At 37.2% G+C, this 18,083-nt stretch overlaps 1 protein-coding gene across 2 annotated transcripts in view; it reads right to left on the bottom strand.

Annotated features, from left to right (window-relative positions):
* Nucleotides 1-14,610, bottom strand: part of LOC106868451 (mannose-6-phosphate isomerase) — a 50,507-nt gene extending 35,897 nt beyond the window's left edge. Inside the window, exon 1 of one of the 2 annotated variants that reach the window (XM_089348990.1) lies at nucleotides 14,481-14,610. Coding sequence is in view for 1 of the 2 variants with exons in the window: in XM_014913726.3 (XP_014769212.1) it covers nucleotides 14,563-14,581 (19 nt within the window). In the remaining variant the exon portion in view is untranslated. The remainder of the gene's footprint in view (nucleotides 1-14,480) is intronic. The other variant, XM_014913726.3, reaches the window with a different exon arrangement.
* Between the last annotated feature and the right edge of the window lie 3,473 nt (nucleotides 14,611-18,083).

Below are 18,083 nucleotides of genomic sequence, written 5' to 3'. Positions count from 1 at the left end.
TTCTTTTTGCCTATCACACTGCTTAGGTTAATTTTAGCTGTGTCAAAGTAAGATTTTCCTTGTTCTTCGCTTCAGTTATGAATAACATATTTTCTTACCCAATTTTCACTAACTATTGTCATAAGCTTATGACCTGAATCAGATCCTGGAAGTGCACTTTAATTTTCAATAACATTTTCCGCTTATTTGGATTTCTGTTCAGGCTTCCAAATTATATTTACATCCATTCATACTTATTTCCAACTTGCCCTTCTTCACTGATATCAGATTAGCGAGATCGACATTCGAGCGAGATCGACATTCGAGCGAGATCGACATTCGAGCGAGATCGTTGCCAGTGCCGCTGGACTGGCTCCCGTGCAGGTGGCACACAAAAGACACCATTTTGAGTGTGGCCATTGCCAGTACCACCTGACTGGCCTTCATGCCGGTGGCACGTAAAAGCACCCACTACACTCTCGGAGTGGTTGGCATTAGGAAGGACATCCAGCTATAGAAACTCTGCCAAATCAGATTGGAGCCTGGTGAAGCCATCTGGCTCACTAGTCCCCAGTCAAACCGTCCAACCCATGCTAGCATGGAAAGCGGACATTAAATGATGATGATGATGATGACAACAACTATCATAGACATTATATAAAAGTACACAGTAGTGAAATATTAAAATACCATTTTAAAAAAGAAAAAAGTCTTCAAATAAGTCTTATAAGCAAAACCCATGGAAATTCCAAGGCTTTTGTTATTGAACTGGGGGACTTTGTTCTTATTGTGGAGGAGAAGACAAGAGCAAATGGCAGGCAAAACAGAGGGAGACAGGAAAAAATAAGAGAAGTTTTAACAGGTGTTAGTTGGGGTGGTAACAGTGAAAGACAGGAAAAAAAGAACAAAATGAAATGCTGCAGAATCCATAGATGTATAATCACACGCACACATATTTACACATACAATAAGAACTGTAATAGTTTGTTGTGGTATGGTGTTAGTTAATGGAGATGGTCATGGTAGTTTTTATAAGTAAGTAAAGAAATAATGGCAAACAATTTTTGTGAACTGAAATTTTTCCTTCTGTTGCCTTGCAACAATTGACATGGCTGACACCAACACTACCAGGATTGCTAACAACAAATTAACATCATGATCACCACCATCTATCATCTCTTATTTTCCCTTCTTTTTTTTATGGCTTTCTTTCTCTTTCACCTTTGAAATGGTAGTTAGATAAGAACATATTATGTTAATATATAGACAATTTAATACACATACACAAAATATATGCATTTAAGTGAAATTGAAGCTTTCCTCTGTGGCTAAATAGTTTTGTACATAAAAACTTGATTTGCAATCACAAGGTTCTGAGTTTGATCCTATTGTACAGCAACTCAAGCATTTTGTACTTTAACAATGGTTACCTGAAGCAATCCGACTGAAAATGGGTTTAGGGAATCAGTGTAGTAGTCTACAGGACTGCACCTATTCTTGATTGGTACAATCACTCCCTCACTTTGTTTCAAACCACTACTTGCCTTTTAGGTACCTTCAACAGAGTCCACTATGATGAAAGCAACTGCACTAGATCTCTAACCTGAAGATAACTATAAATTTTAAAGCTCTGCTTCTTAAGGCAGCCATCCCCAACCTCCAAGCCTGGATGCTGCCTGTTTTTCTCTAACCAAGCCAATACTCAATACTCTTGTACTAAAACTGAAACTAGTTGGAAAAAGTAAATATATAATTATTTTCTAATTTGTATTTATGTCCATGTTTCCATGAGTTAGATAAATATATTTCTAAGGTATTGTTTTTACAGCTGGATGCCATTCCTGTCACTAACACTTATCTAAATTGTAGCTCACAATTTACTGAGAAAAACAGAATCAAACACATACATATATATTACAAGGAACTTTTGGTTTCTGTCAACTAAATCTATTTGTAAGGTTTTGATCAGCCTGGGGCTGTATAGAAGATATTTGATCATGGTACTATGCAGTAGGATTGAACTCAAAATTGCATGATTGGGAAGCAAATTTCTAAACCAGTCATACCTGCATCTATAATACATCATCAGCAGCAACACTGTTTTAATGTCCTTTTTTTCTGCACTTATATGGCTCAGAGAGAATTTGTTGAGGGAGATTTTCTATGGTCAGATGGCCTTCCTGTCACATCCTTCACCTATTTCCAAGCAAGGCAATATTTCTCCATGGCCAGATAGGCTTTTTATGGAAGACTAGAAATGAACTACATTAATCATATGATTGTGATGTTAATTTACAACCATCACCTGATGTCAAGTCAATGGTACATACAAATACACACATGCTTCTTACAATTTCAGTCTACCAAATCAACTCACAAGGCTAATGTCAGCTTAGGACTTATAGTAATAGACACTTGCAAAAGATGCTGCACAGTGAGGCTGAATCCCAAACCACATGGTTGGGAAGTAAGCTTTCTTAACCATACAGCCGTACCTGCACACACTCTTCTTAAACAAGTGTGTATTTGACAGTGACTTCGAAGTTTTGGCCAGCTAAGCTATCATTGGACTGTGATGCTTTGGAGTTAGTCTTGCCTTTATATAGTCTCTTGAGTTAAAAATCTTCCTTGGGTGTGTGGGTTTAGTGAAGTGGTCATTAGGTTTTTATGGTTGGTTGTTATGGGGAATTATTTGAGGATAAATTTTAATTGACCAGGGTTATGTTATTGCTTAAAATTTATTCATGTATACTCTTTTACTTGTTTCAGTCATTTGACTGTGGCCATGCTGGAGCACCGCCTTTAGTCGAGCAAATCAACCCCAGGACTTATTCTTTGGAAGCCTAGTACTTATTCTATCGGTCTGCTTTGCCGAACCGCTAAGTTACAGGGACGTAAACACAACAGCATCAGTTGTCAAGCGATGTTGGGGGGACAAACACAGACACACAAATATATACACATACATATATATATATATATATATATATACATACATACATATATACAATGGGCTTTTTCAGTTTCCGTCCACCAAATCCACTCATAAGGCATTGGTCAGCTCGAGGCTATAGTAGAAGACACTTGCTCAAGGTGCTATGCAGTGGGACTGAACCCGGAACCATGTGGTTCGTAAGCAAGCTACTTACCACACAGCCACTCCTACACCTATGTATGTAGAACTTTGTAACCAAGTCTGTAGGGATTTCTCTTATGTTAGGTAGGCTCAGGTGTAACTGTATTTTTGTTTTTGCTATTATTGGATTTAATCCTCTCACTTTGAATGTGAAGGCCAAAAGCACAAAGTCTAGTATTCTAGTGCTGTCATTAGGTGTGTCAACTTTTTTTCATAAAAAGAATGTAGGTAGGTGGTAAGTTTAGGCTGGGCATTTTTTTTCTTATTTGTTGTTGGGAATTGTTAGTCAGGAATATCATGGCTTTGTTAATACAGAAAATCATTTCTCTAATGCTTTAATGTTCACAAAAGTATTTGAGTAAAGGTTGTATGCCTATGCATTTCTTTATAGCTATGGTTGTTGTTCAATTCAAGGCCAGGAGAAATAGACCAAGCCTATGATTAAAGATATTTCAGCTGTGACCATCAAGTTTTTTTCACTGTATCTAAGAGTATATTATCCAAGGAGTCCTCTTTTCACATGTGGTAATGTACATGGAGGGTCATTCGGCTGCCATTTCTAACAGACCAAGTGATGTCATAGAAGCTCCTTTGTTACCTAGGTCTTCCAAAGCTATCAGTCTGGTTTGAATTTACAGTATTACAAGCACTATTAGAAGTAGTAGTTTGGGAGTATGTGCTGTAACACTGCATTGCAGCATTCACTGTTTGTTGGGGAGCCCCTACTCCTAGGAGATGACACCTTAGTAGTACTCAGGCAACAACCCTCTAACCCATGAGTCTGTTTGGATAGTTATTGCTGATAGAGTGCAAATCCTTCCTCAACCATGTTTAGTCACCTTTTATGACACACAAGAAATATTGGGTCTATTCTTTGACATGCCAGTCACCACACAGTACTAGAGCAACATGAAATGAAGTGTTTAGCTCAAAAACACAACATGTCACCTGGTCCAGGAAACAAACCCATAATCTAGCAATCATGAGTGCAACCACCAGGCCATGCACCATCACTAGAAAAATCAAATCTTTGTTGGTTAGCGACACATTTAACCCTTTAGTATTCAGATTACTCTGTTAAATGTTATACTTTTTCACTCAAATTGTTTTGAATGAATCATGCATTATCTTATAGCTTTGAGGTTTCAATGATGTGATTGTTTATTTTTAGAATGTCAATGTAGGTTAGGTGTGAGAGGCTAGATATCGCCAGTTTGAATATAAAACATGTAGAATATCTGGGCCAGATATGGCCAGTTTAAACACTAAAGGGTTAAGGTAATAACATACTAATAACTTCCAAGGCTTTGCTTAACTGTAAAAGTTTGTGGAATGGAACAATTTTTTTATTCCCCCAGCAAGAAGAAAACTCTATAAATGCAAAGTAACAACTCAGCTAATCACATAGTTTTCAATGGCACTGACATATGGGTGTGGAAATTTGGCAGTCATTGTTGTTAGTAGAGCTGTTTTCCACTAGGTGTTTAGTTGTGAAACAATGGTTTGTAAAATAACAGTTCAGTACAACTAAAGATTTAGGCTGGTACAACATCAACTTCTAATTCAACATACATTTATTGAATCAACTCCATAAATTGGTCATACCAACAAGAATGTGGCTCATATTTAGTCACTGTAAAATTAATATTTCAGTAGAATATGTTTATGCTGATGACCTTGCCCTAATTGCAGAGTCACGATCAGAACTAGAGGAGAAGTTTCAGGTGTGGAAGCAAGGTCTAGAATTGAAGGGCCTTAGAGTCAACCCAGCTAAAACCAAAATCCTAATAAGTAGGAAGGTAGATAAAACACAAACCCCTTCAGGTAGATGGCCCTGCTCAGTATGTAGAAAAGGAGTAGGTAGTAACTCTATAAGATGTACCCGGTGCAAGCTATGGACAAATAAGGGGTGCAGCAACATCAAAGGCAGGTTAACTAGCAGGTTAGTTTTTGTTTGTGGCAGATGTTCAGGTGCAATAAAGACTGTAAACAAACAGGAAACAATTTCTATCTCATTCCAGGGTGAAAAACTAGAGGTAGTCGATAGCTTCCGCTATCTGGGCGACCAAGTTAATAATGGGGGTGGGTGCGCTGAAAGTGTAGCTGCTAGAATAAGAATAGCCTGGGCAAAGTTTAGAGAGCTCTTACCCCTGCTGGCGACAAAGGGACTCTCACTCAGAGTAAAAGGCAGACTGTATGACGCATGTGTACGAACAGCCATGCTACATGGCAGTGAAACATGGGCTGTAACTGCTGAGGACATACGTAAGCTCGCAAGGAATGAAGCCAGTATGCTCCGTTGGATGTGTAATGTCAATGTGAATACCTGTCAGAGTGTAAGTATCTTGAGAGAAAAGCTGAACATAAGAAGCATCAGTTGTGGTGTGCAAGAGAGACGATTGCGCTGGTATGGACATGTGGTGAGAATGGATGAGGATAGCTGCGTGAAAAAGTGCCACACCCTAACAGTTGAGGGAACCTGTGGAAGAGGTAGGCCCAGGAAGACCTGGGCTGAGGTGGTGAGGCAAGACCTTCGTACATTGGGCCTCACCGAGGCGATGACTACTGACCGAGACCTTTGGAAATGTGCTGTGCGTGAGAAGACCCGGCAAGCCAAGTAAGATCGTTGCCAGTGCCCCTGGACTGGCTTGTGCGGGTGGCACATAAAAGACACCATTTCGAGCTTGGCCGTTGCCAGTATCGCCTGACTGGCCTTCGTGCAGGTGACACGTTAAAGCACCTACTACACTCTCTGAGTGGTTGGCGTTAGGAAGGGCATCCAGCTGTAGAAACTCTGCCAAATTTAGATTGGAGCCTGGTGTTGCCATCCGGTTTCACCAGTCCTCAGTCAAGTCGTCCAACCCATGCTAGCATGGAAAGCGGACGTTAAACGATGATGATGATGATGATGATTGTATCCTATTACTACAAGAGAATAATGAAGAGGGTGTATTCTACAGGGGGGAATCAGTACAGGTTTGAGATCAGCAAATTTCCTATTCACTGTTTTCTAGCAGTCACCTTTGTGAAACTTGCACAGTTTAAAATGAGTCTTATGTCAACTTCTGCCAATGTCTATTGCCTTCTATCTGGGTTGGTTTATCTATAAATTTCATAAATGCTATGACAGTTCAAATCTCAAATAATGACTTGCTTTTTATGTATGGCAGATATTTCAAAACATATAGCAGAGATAATCATAACATGTTTATCAGATAGAACTAAGATGTTTGCTTTCACAAGCTGACAATAGTTTAATATTCGAAAGTGTGGCAAAGCCAAGCTGTCACATAACATTTCAATTACTATAGTCATATTATCCATTTAGAATGTAGCTATGTAAAATACTTAATATTGTCTAAGATGGTAAATAGGTTCTTAGTATCCAAGGTTACAATGACTAATATTAATTTCATCTATGATTTGGCTCTGAGGCACCAAGATTATTATTCATATTTGCAATAAAGGCAAAAGTCGAAAAGCAATGTTTAAGAGTTATCTAGTATAAACTAAAAATGGAACTGTAAATCTTATATATAATACAGATGATGTGTGAGATTTTTACTAAGCAAATTTCAATTTACCTAGTACATTATTAAGATAAATACAGACTGGACACATTTTTACATCTTGTATGTATTGATTGTGCGGTTGGCACATGAGATGCACCATTTTGAGCGTGGCCGTTGCCAGTACCGCCTGACTGGCTCCTGTAGGATTTTCGAGCGAGATCGTTGCCAGTGCCCCTGGACTGGCTTGTGCGGGTAGCACATAAAAGACACCATTTCGAGCGTGGCCGTTTTCGTGCGGGTGACACGTAAAAGCACCCACTACACTCTCTGAGTGGTTGGCGTTAGGAAGGGCATCCAGCTGTAGAAACTCTGCCAAATCAGACTGGAGCCTGGTGTTGCCATCCGGTTTCACCAGTCCTCAGTCAAATCGTCCAACCCATGCTAGCATGGAAAGCGGACGTTAAACGATGATGATGATGATGATGATATATATACACTCCATTCACCTAAAGTGTCATTTCTATATAAGGTTAAATTGAAAAAAAAAAATTGTAGTTCAAAGTTTCATTACTCTAATAATTGTGTTCATAGACAAAATGTCTGTATAGTATGATATTTAAGCATATTCTGATAAAAGCAATCCTATTAAAATGAAGTCTGAGCTGAGCTTATTGATCAGGTTCTTTTAATATTTTTTAAGTTTATACCATAATGCATCTCATCCCATAATGGTTTATCAACCTCTACATACATAAAACTATAAATTTTCTTCTAACTGGAAACTTCCAGGCCTCTTTAATTCTCATCTTTTAAATCCATCATATTTAAAATGTTTTAAGTTCTTCCATATGGGATGTCCATCCATTTCTTTTAAACACTGCTCTGATGTTAAATTGTCTTCAGATTCCTTTCCTTGTATAGTTCATCCAGAAGCCTTAAAATACAGCAGTGTCATATTGGATTTATGTTTCACTTTTCATACACTCTTGTAAATGGAAAGATCAGACCCAGATAATATATTAAAAATTATTTTCCCAGAAATGTAGAATTTAGGAGACATAGATCATGTTTGTAACAACTTTCAGGATATACACATGAAGGATAATATAATCATGTGACAAAGTGTGCTTAAGATTAAAATTTTAAATAATATAAGTGATTCATAAGTGTTATTCTTTTGAGTTTGGATAACTTTATTACCCTGGTTCTGAAATCAGAATTTAATCAGCTGGAACAATTGTAATCATTGGAAAGACAGTGACACACCTATTTCTTATCAGCTTCACAAAATATCCACAGTTCTTATACATCATTAAGTTCTGCAGATGAGAGAAATCCCTTTTGCTATGGACCTATCTCATGTGGTATATTGAAATGACAGATTTAGCATATACCAGGTGTATATAGCATTTGCAAGCCATAAACATGTAAACACATGCATTATCTTCATTAGTTACCAGCAATAAACTTCTGTTTTTTTTTGTTTTTGTTTTACAGTAACATTAGCTATATTTGCTGGAAAGATTACCATTTTCTTTAGCCTCGAGAAATGAAACCTAAATCCCATATGATACTGCCATATTGTAAGAGTCTGGCTGAAAATATACAAGGAAAGGAATCTATAAACAGTTCAATTTTAGAGCAGTATTCAAAGGTAACACTACAAATTACAGAAGTTACAAATGAATAAAACTTAATATGTTGCCTGATTCAAAAGGCATTACTTTCAATTTTAAACTTGTAGTGACAATTTTTAAATCTCAATATTTTTACAAGGTTTATAACAGATTTTATGAGCTTATGTATCCAGTCAACAAACTTCTTATGCAAGAGAAAGGTAACAGAAAGGGAAAACAAGATTTTCAAGTATATCATTTTCAATTCCATGAATGAAATGAAATCACCAAAGACAAAGCAAATTTCATATACGGTCTTTTCACCATAAGATGAAAAATACAATGTGAACAGTCGGAAGCTAATGATTACAGAAACCCTTCTATTAATTGGCTAAATATATCAGTTAAAACAAGTTTGGCTGACTTGGAGGTTTATACTAATTTAATCATTTACACAAATTGTTATTGATGTTTTACCAAAATATGGCTCAAAACATTATAGATGCCACATCTAACTCCAACTAATTCATCAAGTAAAGAAAATTCTTTGTTTTAAAAAAGAAACTGAGATGTTAAAGACTGAATCACCAGGTAAGAGCTATTAATTAGCAGGTTATCTACTGCGGAGGTAAGAAATAAAACTTTAAATTTACAGTCCAAAACAAATTAGAGAAATTATTCATGTTACATAAACACTTCTCCATACAGTTATTTAAAATGTAAGTTCGCAAAATAATTGCATATAGGCGTAGGAGTGGCTGTGTGGTAAGTAGCTTGCTTTCAAACCACATGGTTCCGGGTATGTGTCTTCTACTATAGCCGCTGGTCGACCAAAGCCTTGTGAGTGGATTTGGTAGACGGAAACTGAAAGAAACCCATATATATGTGTGTGTGTGTGTGTGTGTGTGTGTGTGTGTGTGTGTGTGTGTGTGTGTGTGTGTGTATATATATATGTATGTATGTGTGTATATGTTTGTGTGTCTGTGTTTGTCTCCCCAACATCGCTTGACAACCGATGCCGGTGTATTTACGTCCCCGTAACTTAGCGGTTCGGCAATAGAGACCGATAGAATAAGCACTAGGCTTACAAAGAATAAGTCCTGGGGTCGATTTGCTTCAACTAAAGGCGGTGCTCCAGCATGGCCGCAGTCAAATGACTGAAACAAGTAAAAGAGTAAAAGAGAGAAAGTATATATATTTCATGCATTTGCAGTTTTTATTAATAGTATATTTTATCACCAATCTGATTCCAAGACTGTATCAATTTCATTAACAGTCAGCGTCACTTGAAAGACTTCCAACAGACAAAAAAAAATCTACTTCGGGCCACACATCTATAGACTGACACCATGATCAAGCAATTAACTTAGTTCATGCAAGGCAAAAATCAACAAATGATAACACTACCATAAAATTCTTGAGGTATTTTGTCGTAGCTGCAAGTTATAAAACAAACCAAATGTCTTCCCCACTAGTAAGGCCAGAAATATAAAGATTTGGTGCACTCTTGCCAAGAGACACTGAATCTGAAATTCCTACTTCACTCAGTGACTGCTTTTCACAAATTCAAAAGAGGACCTAGTTAAAATGACATCGAAAGTGTAAACATTTTATTTGCAGTGTTCAGTTGTAACAGATCAAAAGGATCACTTCTTGAAGAGATTTTCAACAACTTTGTCAGCCACAAGAGTTAGGCATACAGGTAATGTATATAACCATGGGTCAAGCCTCATGAAAGGGGGTGATAAACCCCTTCAAAATGATCCTATTTGACCGATTTGTATTAACATATGTACAGTATTCAATGTAAATAAAAATATTTGTTCCCATTTTGCAAATTGGTTTTAAAGTTTACTGCATTCTTTTCATATCGAACTAAATCTATCATATCTAGTCTATAGTGTAAAATATAAGATTTATAAAATAGACAATCAAATAATAAATCCCTTTAAACATGAAGTCTGAAGAAAAAATAGTGGATGGTTATAGCTGGAATGCCCTTGATCATAGAGGCACGACCGGTCCGACCTGGGATTAAGGAACAACTTAACGGGGAAACAAATTATTTCACGATTGATAAAACGAAAAGAATGAAAGAAAAAGAGTTTTTTCTACGCGAGCATTAACTGAGAGAAACTGTAAAAGGAAGTGAGGAGCTGTAATGTTCATGCCTTTCCCAAGGACATTAGCGATGTAAGTGGAATGGCTCCATCGGGGAATCTACCTTGAAAGGTGAAAGAAAGAGCATATATTCAATGCAGTATGTCGAGAAACTGATTGTTACAACATATTGCAATACTTAAAATACTAATTTTCGACTACAAGTGAAAATGACTGAGCAACAGACAACTGACCTTCACAGTTCGGTTAGGGTATGTTGACCTAGAAATTTAAATGTTATCTTTGAACATGAAAAAAAATAACGAAACAAAAAATTACTCAGGTATATTTTGTTAATATCATTTACCACTATACAGCTACTATAATCATTAATAGTAAAACTGATTTACAAATATATTTATATATCTTAATATATAATACCGATCTGTATGTACAACTTGTTTCGATAAAATGAATGAATATAAGCGAAAATTATCCCGCTTTTCCGTCTACAGAAAAAGAAAAACAAACAAAATCCCAGTGTCATACACAAAACATTACAAATTCCCCCCAAGTCAAATTAACTGGATCGGATGTAGTTAGTCTACAAATGAGTGTTTGGATAGATATTTCTTAGGTTTGTTTTATCCTATAATACCTCTCCAAGAGAAAGTTTTTCTCTGTACAATGAGTCCTGAAATAATACAAGGTGTAGGCTTTCAGAGAAACGGGTCTACTGATAAGACTGAGTAACTGCGGCGTAAAGAAGAGAAGGAAATGTTACGAATTCTTTAAATCACATCATTATAAGTAGCCATATCAGTAAGAGAAATATATTTATAAATGATAGTCCTGTCAGCAAACTGGTAATTCGAAACTAGCAGCATTTCAATGTGATCAATACATTAGGCTTCTCGCACAAATGCTAATCTCTAAACCAACGCTTTTATGAACAAGAAGTTTTAAATTTAGGTATTAGCTATAAATTATTAATATATATGTGTTTTTACCTCCTCAACACTAAAAAAAAATCAAACCACGAAAAAAAAAAACGATAAAGAAAGGAAGGGTAAATATCAAAATTTATATACCCTATCAAAGAATACGGTTGGAGAATTGAACGCCAACTGATAATTAAATGTAAAATACGTCCACCCCTCAAAAGCGCAAGAGAAGTATCAATATAGACAATCAAAATCAAACAAACAAGTAATGGGGTTACACACACACATATATATATATATAGGTAAATGACTAAACAGAGGGAGAATAGATTGATTTGCTATATATTAGTGGTGGTAGTAGCTGGCTTGTGTCTATCTCGAGTTAATAGCATCCTTTCACTCAATGTCGACACTACTGCTACATACACAAAACCAGACTAAGTAGGAAGAGAAGGTGGTCGACTTCGATACCATAATCATCATCATAATCATCACAATATCCACACTTAGCTATTCTGTACACGTACAAAATCTCACGTACATACACTCATAATCAAGCTGCTGCTGCTACATTTCGGGTAGATTTCATGTTTTGTAACATTCTCCAGTTTGTTTGTTTTTTTATTTCATGTTTTTCGCTATTTTGCTTAAAATAAGAGGGAGAAAGATACATCACAAACCCCTAGCTGTCAAATTGGTATGATGAACAAGCTCTTTTACACTAGTTTTTGTTTACAGCTTCTCTGACCAGACCAAAATAAAACTAGAAAAAAAACCTACACGCACATACAACCTAAGCACCACAGTACTTCGTCCTAGTTTAGAGAGAATTGCGTCTTTGTGAGAGTGCTATGTCGAGCTGATAAACATATTTCTACTTAACCTTTAAATGAAATAGAAATAAACACAGCCTATTATAATAAAGATGTTACAGAAGAGGAGAACAAAAGAAAACTGAAAATTATTTAACACTGTAACAGGATTATCGTATGTTAGGTAAAAAAAATCGTCAGATTTTACTGAGGCGTAACTTCGTTTGAAATTTTTGTTTTGTCTGTTCAACGTCAAAATATTTATATACAAACAAGGAAGTAAAAAAGGTTTTGTAAGTTAGCCGCCAAAGGGTTAAGTTTTAGAGGACATCACAACATTGTATAAAGATAGACACAAACAAGATAGGTAGATAGATAATATACACTCCTTCCCTCCAACTAGATATCACAGCAAATCGCGAGGTAAACAGATTTAGAGTACATGTGTATTAGGAAAAAATTTATAATAGTAGTGTAACTAACTAGTCTTGATGTTGCCAGAGCAAAAAGGAGTGGGAGGAGAGAAGTAGAAACACTAATAAAAACGATAATTTTATAGCAGGCCAGAACAGAATAGATCAGGAGTGGAATCCCATAGTGGAAGGTCATTAGTTTCCATAGTTAAACGTTTACTAATCAAACACGGCTCCCATGTTAGTCTGTGTTTAACGGAAACATTTTCTAATATTTATCAGTTTTAAGGGTTATTCGAAATAATCTCACCACCAAAATTGTAAAAGTTGCAATTAAGCAGTTTTAAAAAACCAACTGAATAATTTTTTTCCGCCTATGTAATAAACAATGAATACTTTAATATCAGGTTTGATATAAAATATGCTAGTGTGTGTGTGTATATATATATATATATATATATATATATATATATATATATACACACACACATTCACAAATACCTGAGTTGTAGTGTTTGGCTAATGATTTCGTTTCAGATTGTGTTAAACCGAAAACAAATGGATAGCCATGATAATCATATTAGTCATTAGATATATAGATATTTCCACTTTTGTTTCATTAATTGCTAGTAATACACACACTATGAAATACCTTGGAAATATATTATCACAGAATAATTAATTATAAAGCAAAACTGAATAACTTAACAGTTTGGTAATGTGTATTTTTTATAACCTACATGACTAACACGGTTACACACATACACGTACAGAAATATATATACACACACATACAGAATATATATATATATATATATATCCAGACACATGTATGGACATACATTCTATTGATAAATGTACGAGTGACTTATTTTTTTCTTTCCTGTCTTATGGATTCTTAGATGTCTATACATACATGTAAATATATATATATATACACGCACACAAGCCTGAAGAAAAAGTACGTAGTACATTAAACAGCAATTAATATTGAGATGCATTGAAAGACGGTACGCGAAACAGTGACTACGGTTTAACATGTTTTGTTTGCTGCTTGATAGATGGATAGATAGGCAGATAGATAGATAGATAGAGAGCTAGCTAGATATATATATATATAGATAGATAGACAGAGAGATAGAGAGCTAGCTAGATATATATATATAGATAGATATATATATAGATAGAGAGCTAGCTAGATATATATATAGATAGATAGATAGACAGATAGATAGAGAGCTAGCTAGATATATATATATATAGATAGACAGATAGATAGAGAGCTAGCTAGATATATATATATATAGATAGATAGACAGAGAGATAGAGAGCTAGCTAGATATATATATATAGATAGAGAGCTAGCTAGATATATATAGATAGATAGATAGATAGAGAGTTAGCTATATATATATATATATATAGATAGATAGATAGATAGAGAGCTAGCTAGATATATATATATAGATAGATAGATAGATAGAGAGAGCTAGCTAGATATATATATAGATAGATAGAGAGAGAGAGAGAGCTAGCTAGATATATATATATATAGATAGATAGAGAGAGAGAGCTAGCTAGATATATATATAGATAGATAGAGAGAGCTAGCTAGATATATAGATAGATAGACAGACAGATAGATAGATAGGTAGACAGATAATGTATGTCGGTGTTTGTGTTATGTATGTAGATATGTGTATGTACGTGTATATATGTATACCTGAGTATATATATGTGTGTGTATATATACGTGTGTGTATGTATGTATATATATATATATATCCATGTATATATCTACGTGTAAACCTGACTATATCGGTTTCAAATGTTAACAATTAAGAAGGATTGGTTACAACTCAGCGCCGAGCCGTTCGTTAATAACTAGCAGGCACTTCGCGTGGATTCGACACGAAGTTTTACAAAGACGTATACATTTGAATGCTGAAATTTATAAGTGGAGCTTACCTACATACACCGACTAGTAAATTAAAAGTAGTAAAATCATTATGCAGCTGTTTAAAAATATAAAACAAGAAAGCTTACTAACCACAAGGGTCGTCTGCCATACTTGTCGATGTTGAGGTCTTCTGGTCCTAATAATATTTGTAGCGTTAGTTTCGTAATAAAGATAAATATACGTTCAACTTGTGGTGGGGGTGGTATGGAAAATTTGATTTAATATATATTGATTGACATTTTAGATTTATTAGAAAATATTCTTTAATGTCACGTGAATTTTTATTTTGTCAATCAATTACAATATTGTTAATATTACTAAATATTGCAAAATGTTAATCTTTCAAACGAGAGCGGGGGGGGGGGGGGAGGATGAAAAACAAAAAAATTAATTAAAATTTGATTATCTCCCTTGACCAATAAATATTTCACCTTTCCATTCACTTTTTTTTCCGTATGATTGTAATTTTTTATCAGGCTTTTTTATGTTTGTTTGTTTTTTCACCAATACTTATCAGCTGTTCCCGATTTATTTCACATAACGCATGTATAGGTTCCTAAGTATTTTCCGGCTCAAATAAATACAACTAATTTATTGATCAACCGCTCATTCAAAGTTACCCTTGAAGTGACTTCGTAACAGGCGTCAGTTAGCACGAGGCGTGCATAGCGTCTGCTGCTGTTTGCTCCACCTTTTCCTCATTATTATCATTGTATGTCTGTACTCAGTTTTCATTTAAATTATACTCAGAAAACACACTTTATATCATTATTATTATTATTATTATTATTATTTTCTTTTTCAGGATATGATATTTTTTAATACACACATTTGTGCAATATCTATACTACTTTTTGTCAGTACTATGAGCATTGGATACGGCGCAGGACACTCCTCGTAATCAACCTATGAAAGCAACATTAAGTCACGTCTTCTGCTTGAGACTTGAGATGACACTTTGGTCAGGTGCTAACGACTTTTCTTGTTCCTATGCTAAGGGCCTGGTAAGAACAAAGTCTGGTGGAATGGGCAAAGTAATTAACATGTCATCAACACTGTGATAGCAGATGATGGTCGCACCAGTTTGCTTCCTCCACAAAGATTCCCATTATTAAGATTGTTTTGGAACTGATTTCCAACCTTTATCATCATCATCATCATCATCATCGTTTAACGTCCGCTTTCCATGCTAGCATGGGTTGGACGATTTGACTGAGGACTGGTGAAACCGGATGGCAACACCAGGCTCCAATCTAATTTGGCAGAGTTTCTACAGCTGGATGCCCTTCCTAACGCCAACCACTCAGAGAGTGTAGTGGGTGCTTTTACGTGTCACCCGCACGAAAACGGCCACGCTCGAAATGGTGTCTTTTATGTGCCACCCGCACAAGCCAGTCCAGGGGCACTGGCAACGATCTCACTCGAAAATCCTACGGGAGCCAGTCAGGCGGTACTGGCAACGGCCACGCTCAAAATGGTGCATCTCATGTGCCACCCGCACAAGAGCCAGTCCAGAGGCACTGGCAATGATCTTACTTGGCTTGCCGGGTCTTCTCACGCACAGCACATTTCCAGAGGTCTCGGTCAGTAGTCATCGCCTCGGTGAGGCCCAATGTACGAAGGTCTTGCCTCACCACCTCAGCCCAGGTCTTCCTGGGCCTACCTCTTCCACGGGTTCCCTCAACTGTTAGGGTGTGGCACTTTTTCACGCAGCTATCCTCATCCATTCTCACCACATGTCCATACCAGCGCAATCGTCTCTCTTGCACACCACAACTGATGCTTCTAATGTTCAGCTTTTCTCTCAAGATACTTACACTCTGACGGGTATTCACATTGACATTACACATCCAACGGAGCATACTGGCTTCATTCCTTGCGAGCTTACGTATGTCCTCAGCAGTCACAGCCCATGTTTCACTGCCATGTAGCATGGCTGTTCGTACGCATGCGTCATACAGTCTGCCTTTTACTCTGAGTGAGAGTCCCTTTGTCGCCAGCAGGGGTAAGAGCTCTCTAAACTTTGCCCAGGCTATTCTTATTCTAGCAGCTACACTTTCAGCGCACCTACCCCCACTACTAACTTGGTCGCCCAGATAGCGGAAGCTATCGACTACCTCTAGTTTTTCACCCTGGAATGAGATAGAAGTTGTTTCCTGTTTGTTTACAGTCTTTATTGCACCTGAACATCTGCCGCAAACAAAAACTAACTTGCTAGTTAACCTGCCTTTGATGTTGCTGCACCTCTTATGTGTCCATAGCTTGCACCGGGTACATCTTATAGAGTTACTACCTACTCCTTTTCTACATACTGAGCAGGGCCATCTACCTGAAGGGGTTTGTGTTTTATCTACCTTTCTACTTATTAGGATTTTGGTTTTAGCTAGGTTGACTCTAAGGCCCTTCAATTCTAGACCTTGCTTCCACACCTGAAACTTCTCCTCTAGTTCTGATAGTGACTCCGCAATTAGGGCAAGGTCATCAGCATAGAGGAGCTCCCAGGGGCAACCTGTCTTGAACTCCTCTGTGATTGCCTGGAGGACTATGATAAATAAGAGGGGGCTGAGGACGGAACCTTGGTGGACCCCTACCTCTACCCGGAATTCATTGCTGTACTCATTTCCAACCCTCACCTTACTGGCAGCATCTCTGTACATGGCTCGCACAGCTCTCACTAACCATTCTTCTATCCCAAGTTTCCTCATTGACCACCAGATAAGGGATCGGGGGACCCTGTCAAAGGCTTTCTCCATGTCAACGAAAGCCAGGTACAGAGGTTTATCCTTAGCTAGGTATTTCTCCTGCAGCTGTCTCACTAGAAATAAGGCATCAGTAGTGCTTTTACCTGGCACGAACCCAAACTGCATCTCATCTAAATTGATTCGCTCCCTAATTAGTTGGGCTATGACCCTCTCTGTAACTTTCATAACCTGATCTAACAGCTTGATACCTCTGTAATTATTTGTATCTAAAGCGTCACCTTTACCTTTGTACCAGTTGACTATGATGCTGCTACACCAGTCATTTGGTATGACTCCTTCGTGTATCACCTGGTTCGTAATACGGGTGACTAGGCTATAGCCAACACTGCCAGATATTTTGAGTATCTCTGCAGTGATTCCTGATGGGCCGGGGGCTTTCCCGGTCTTCATACTCTTAATTGCTTTATCTACCCTGGTACTATCAACTCGGATAGCTGGTCCCTCTATTGGGTCGACATACGGCAGGCTCTCTTCCTCCCATTCATTCTCTTTATTAAGCAATCTATCGTAGTGGCATCTCCAGACCTCTTTCTTTGCATCCTCATTTAGTGCAAGCGTACCATCATCCATGCGAACACATTTCTCTCCTACAACATCACTATTCTCTCTCCTACACTGTCTTGCAACACGAAATACCTCGAGTCTTTGGTCCTCACGGCACAGAACATTGGCAAATCTTTTCTTATCTGCTTCCCCTCTGGCTAAATAAACCTGTCGCCTAGCCTCCCTTCTGGCACATTGGTACAATTCCCTGCTACCACCGTTCTTCCAGTCCTTCCAAGCCTGTTTCTTTTGTCTAATAGCCCTGTCTACCTCCTTGTTCCACCACCACGTTACTCTGGGTCGGGA

The sequence above is a fragment of the Octopus bimaculoides genome, chromosome 3 (genome assembly GCF_046866305.1).
Source record: "Octopus bimaculoides isolate indiv1 chromosome 3, ASM4686630v1, whole genome shotgun sequence".
NCBI lineage: Eukaryota > Metazoa > Mollusca > Cephalopoda > Octopoda > Octopodidae > Octopus > Octopus bimaculoides.
This window is presented reverse-complemented; position numbering and strand designations above follow the sequence as displayed.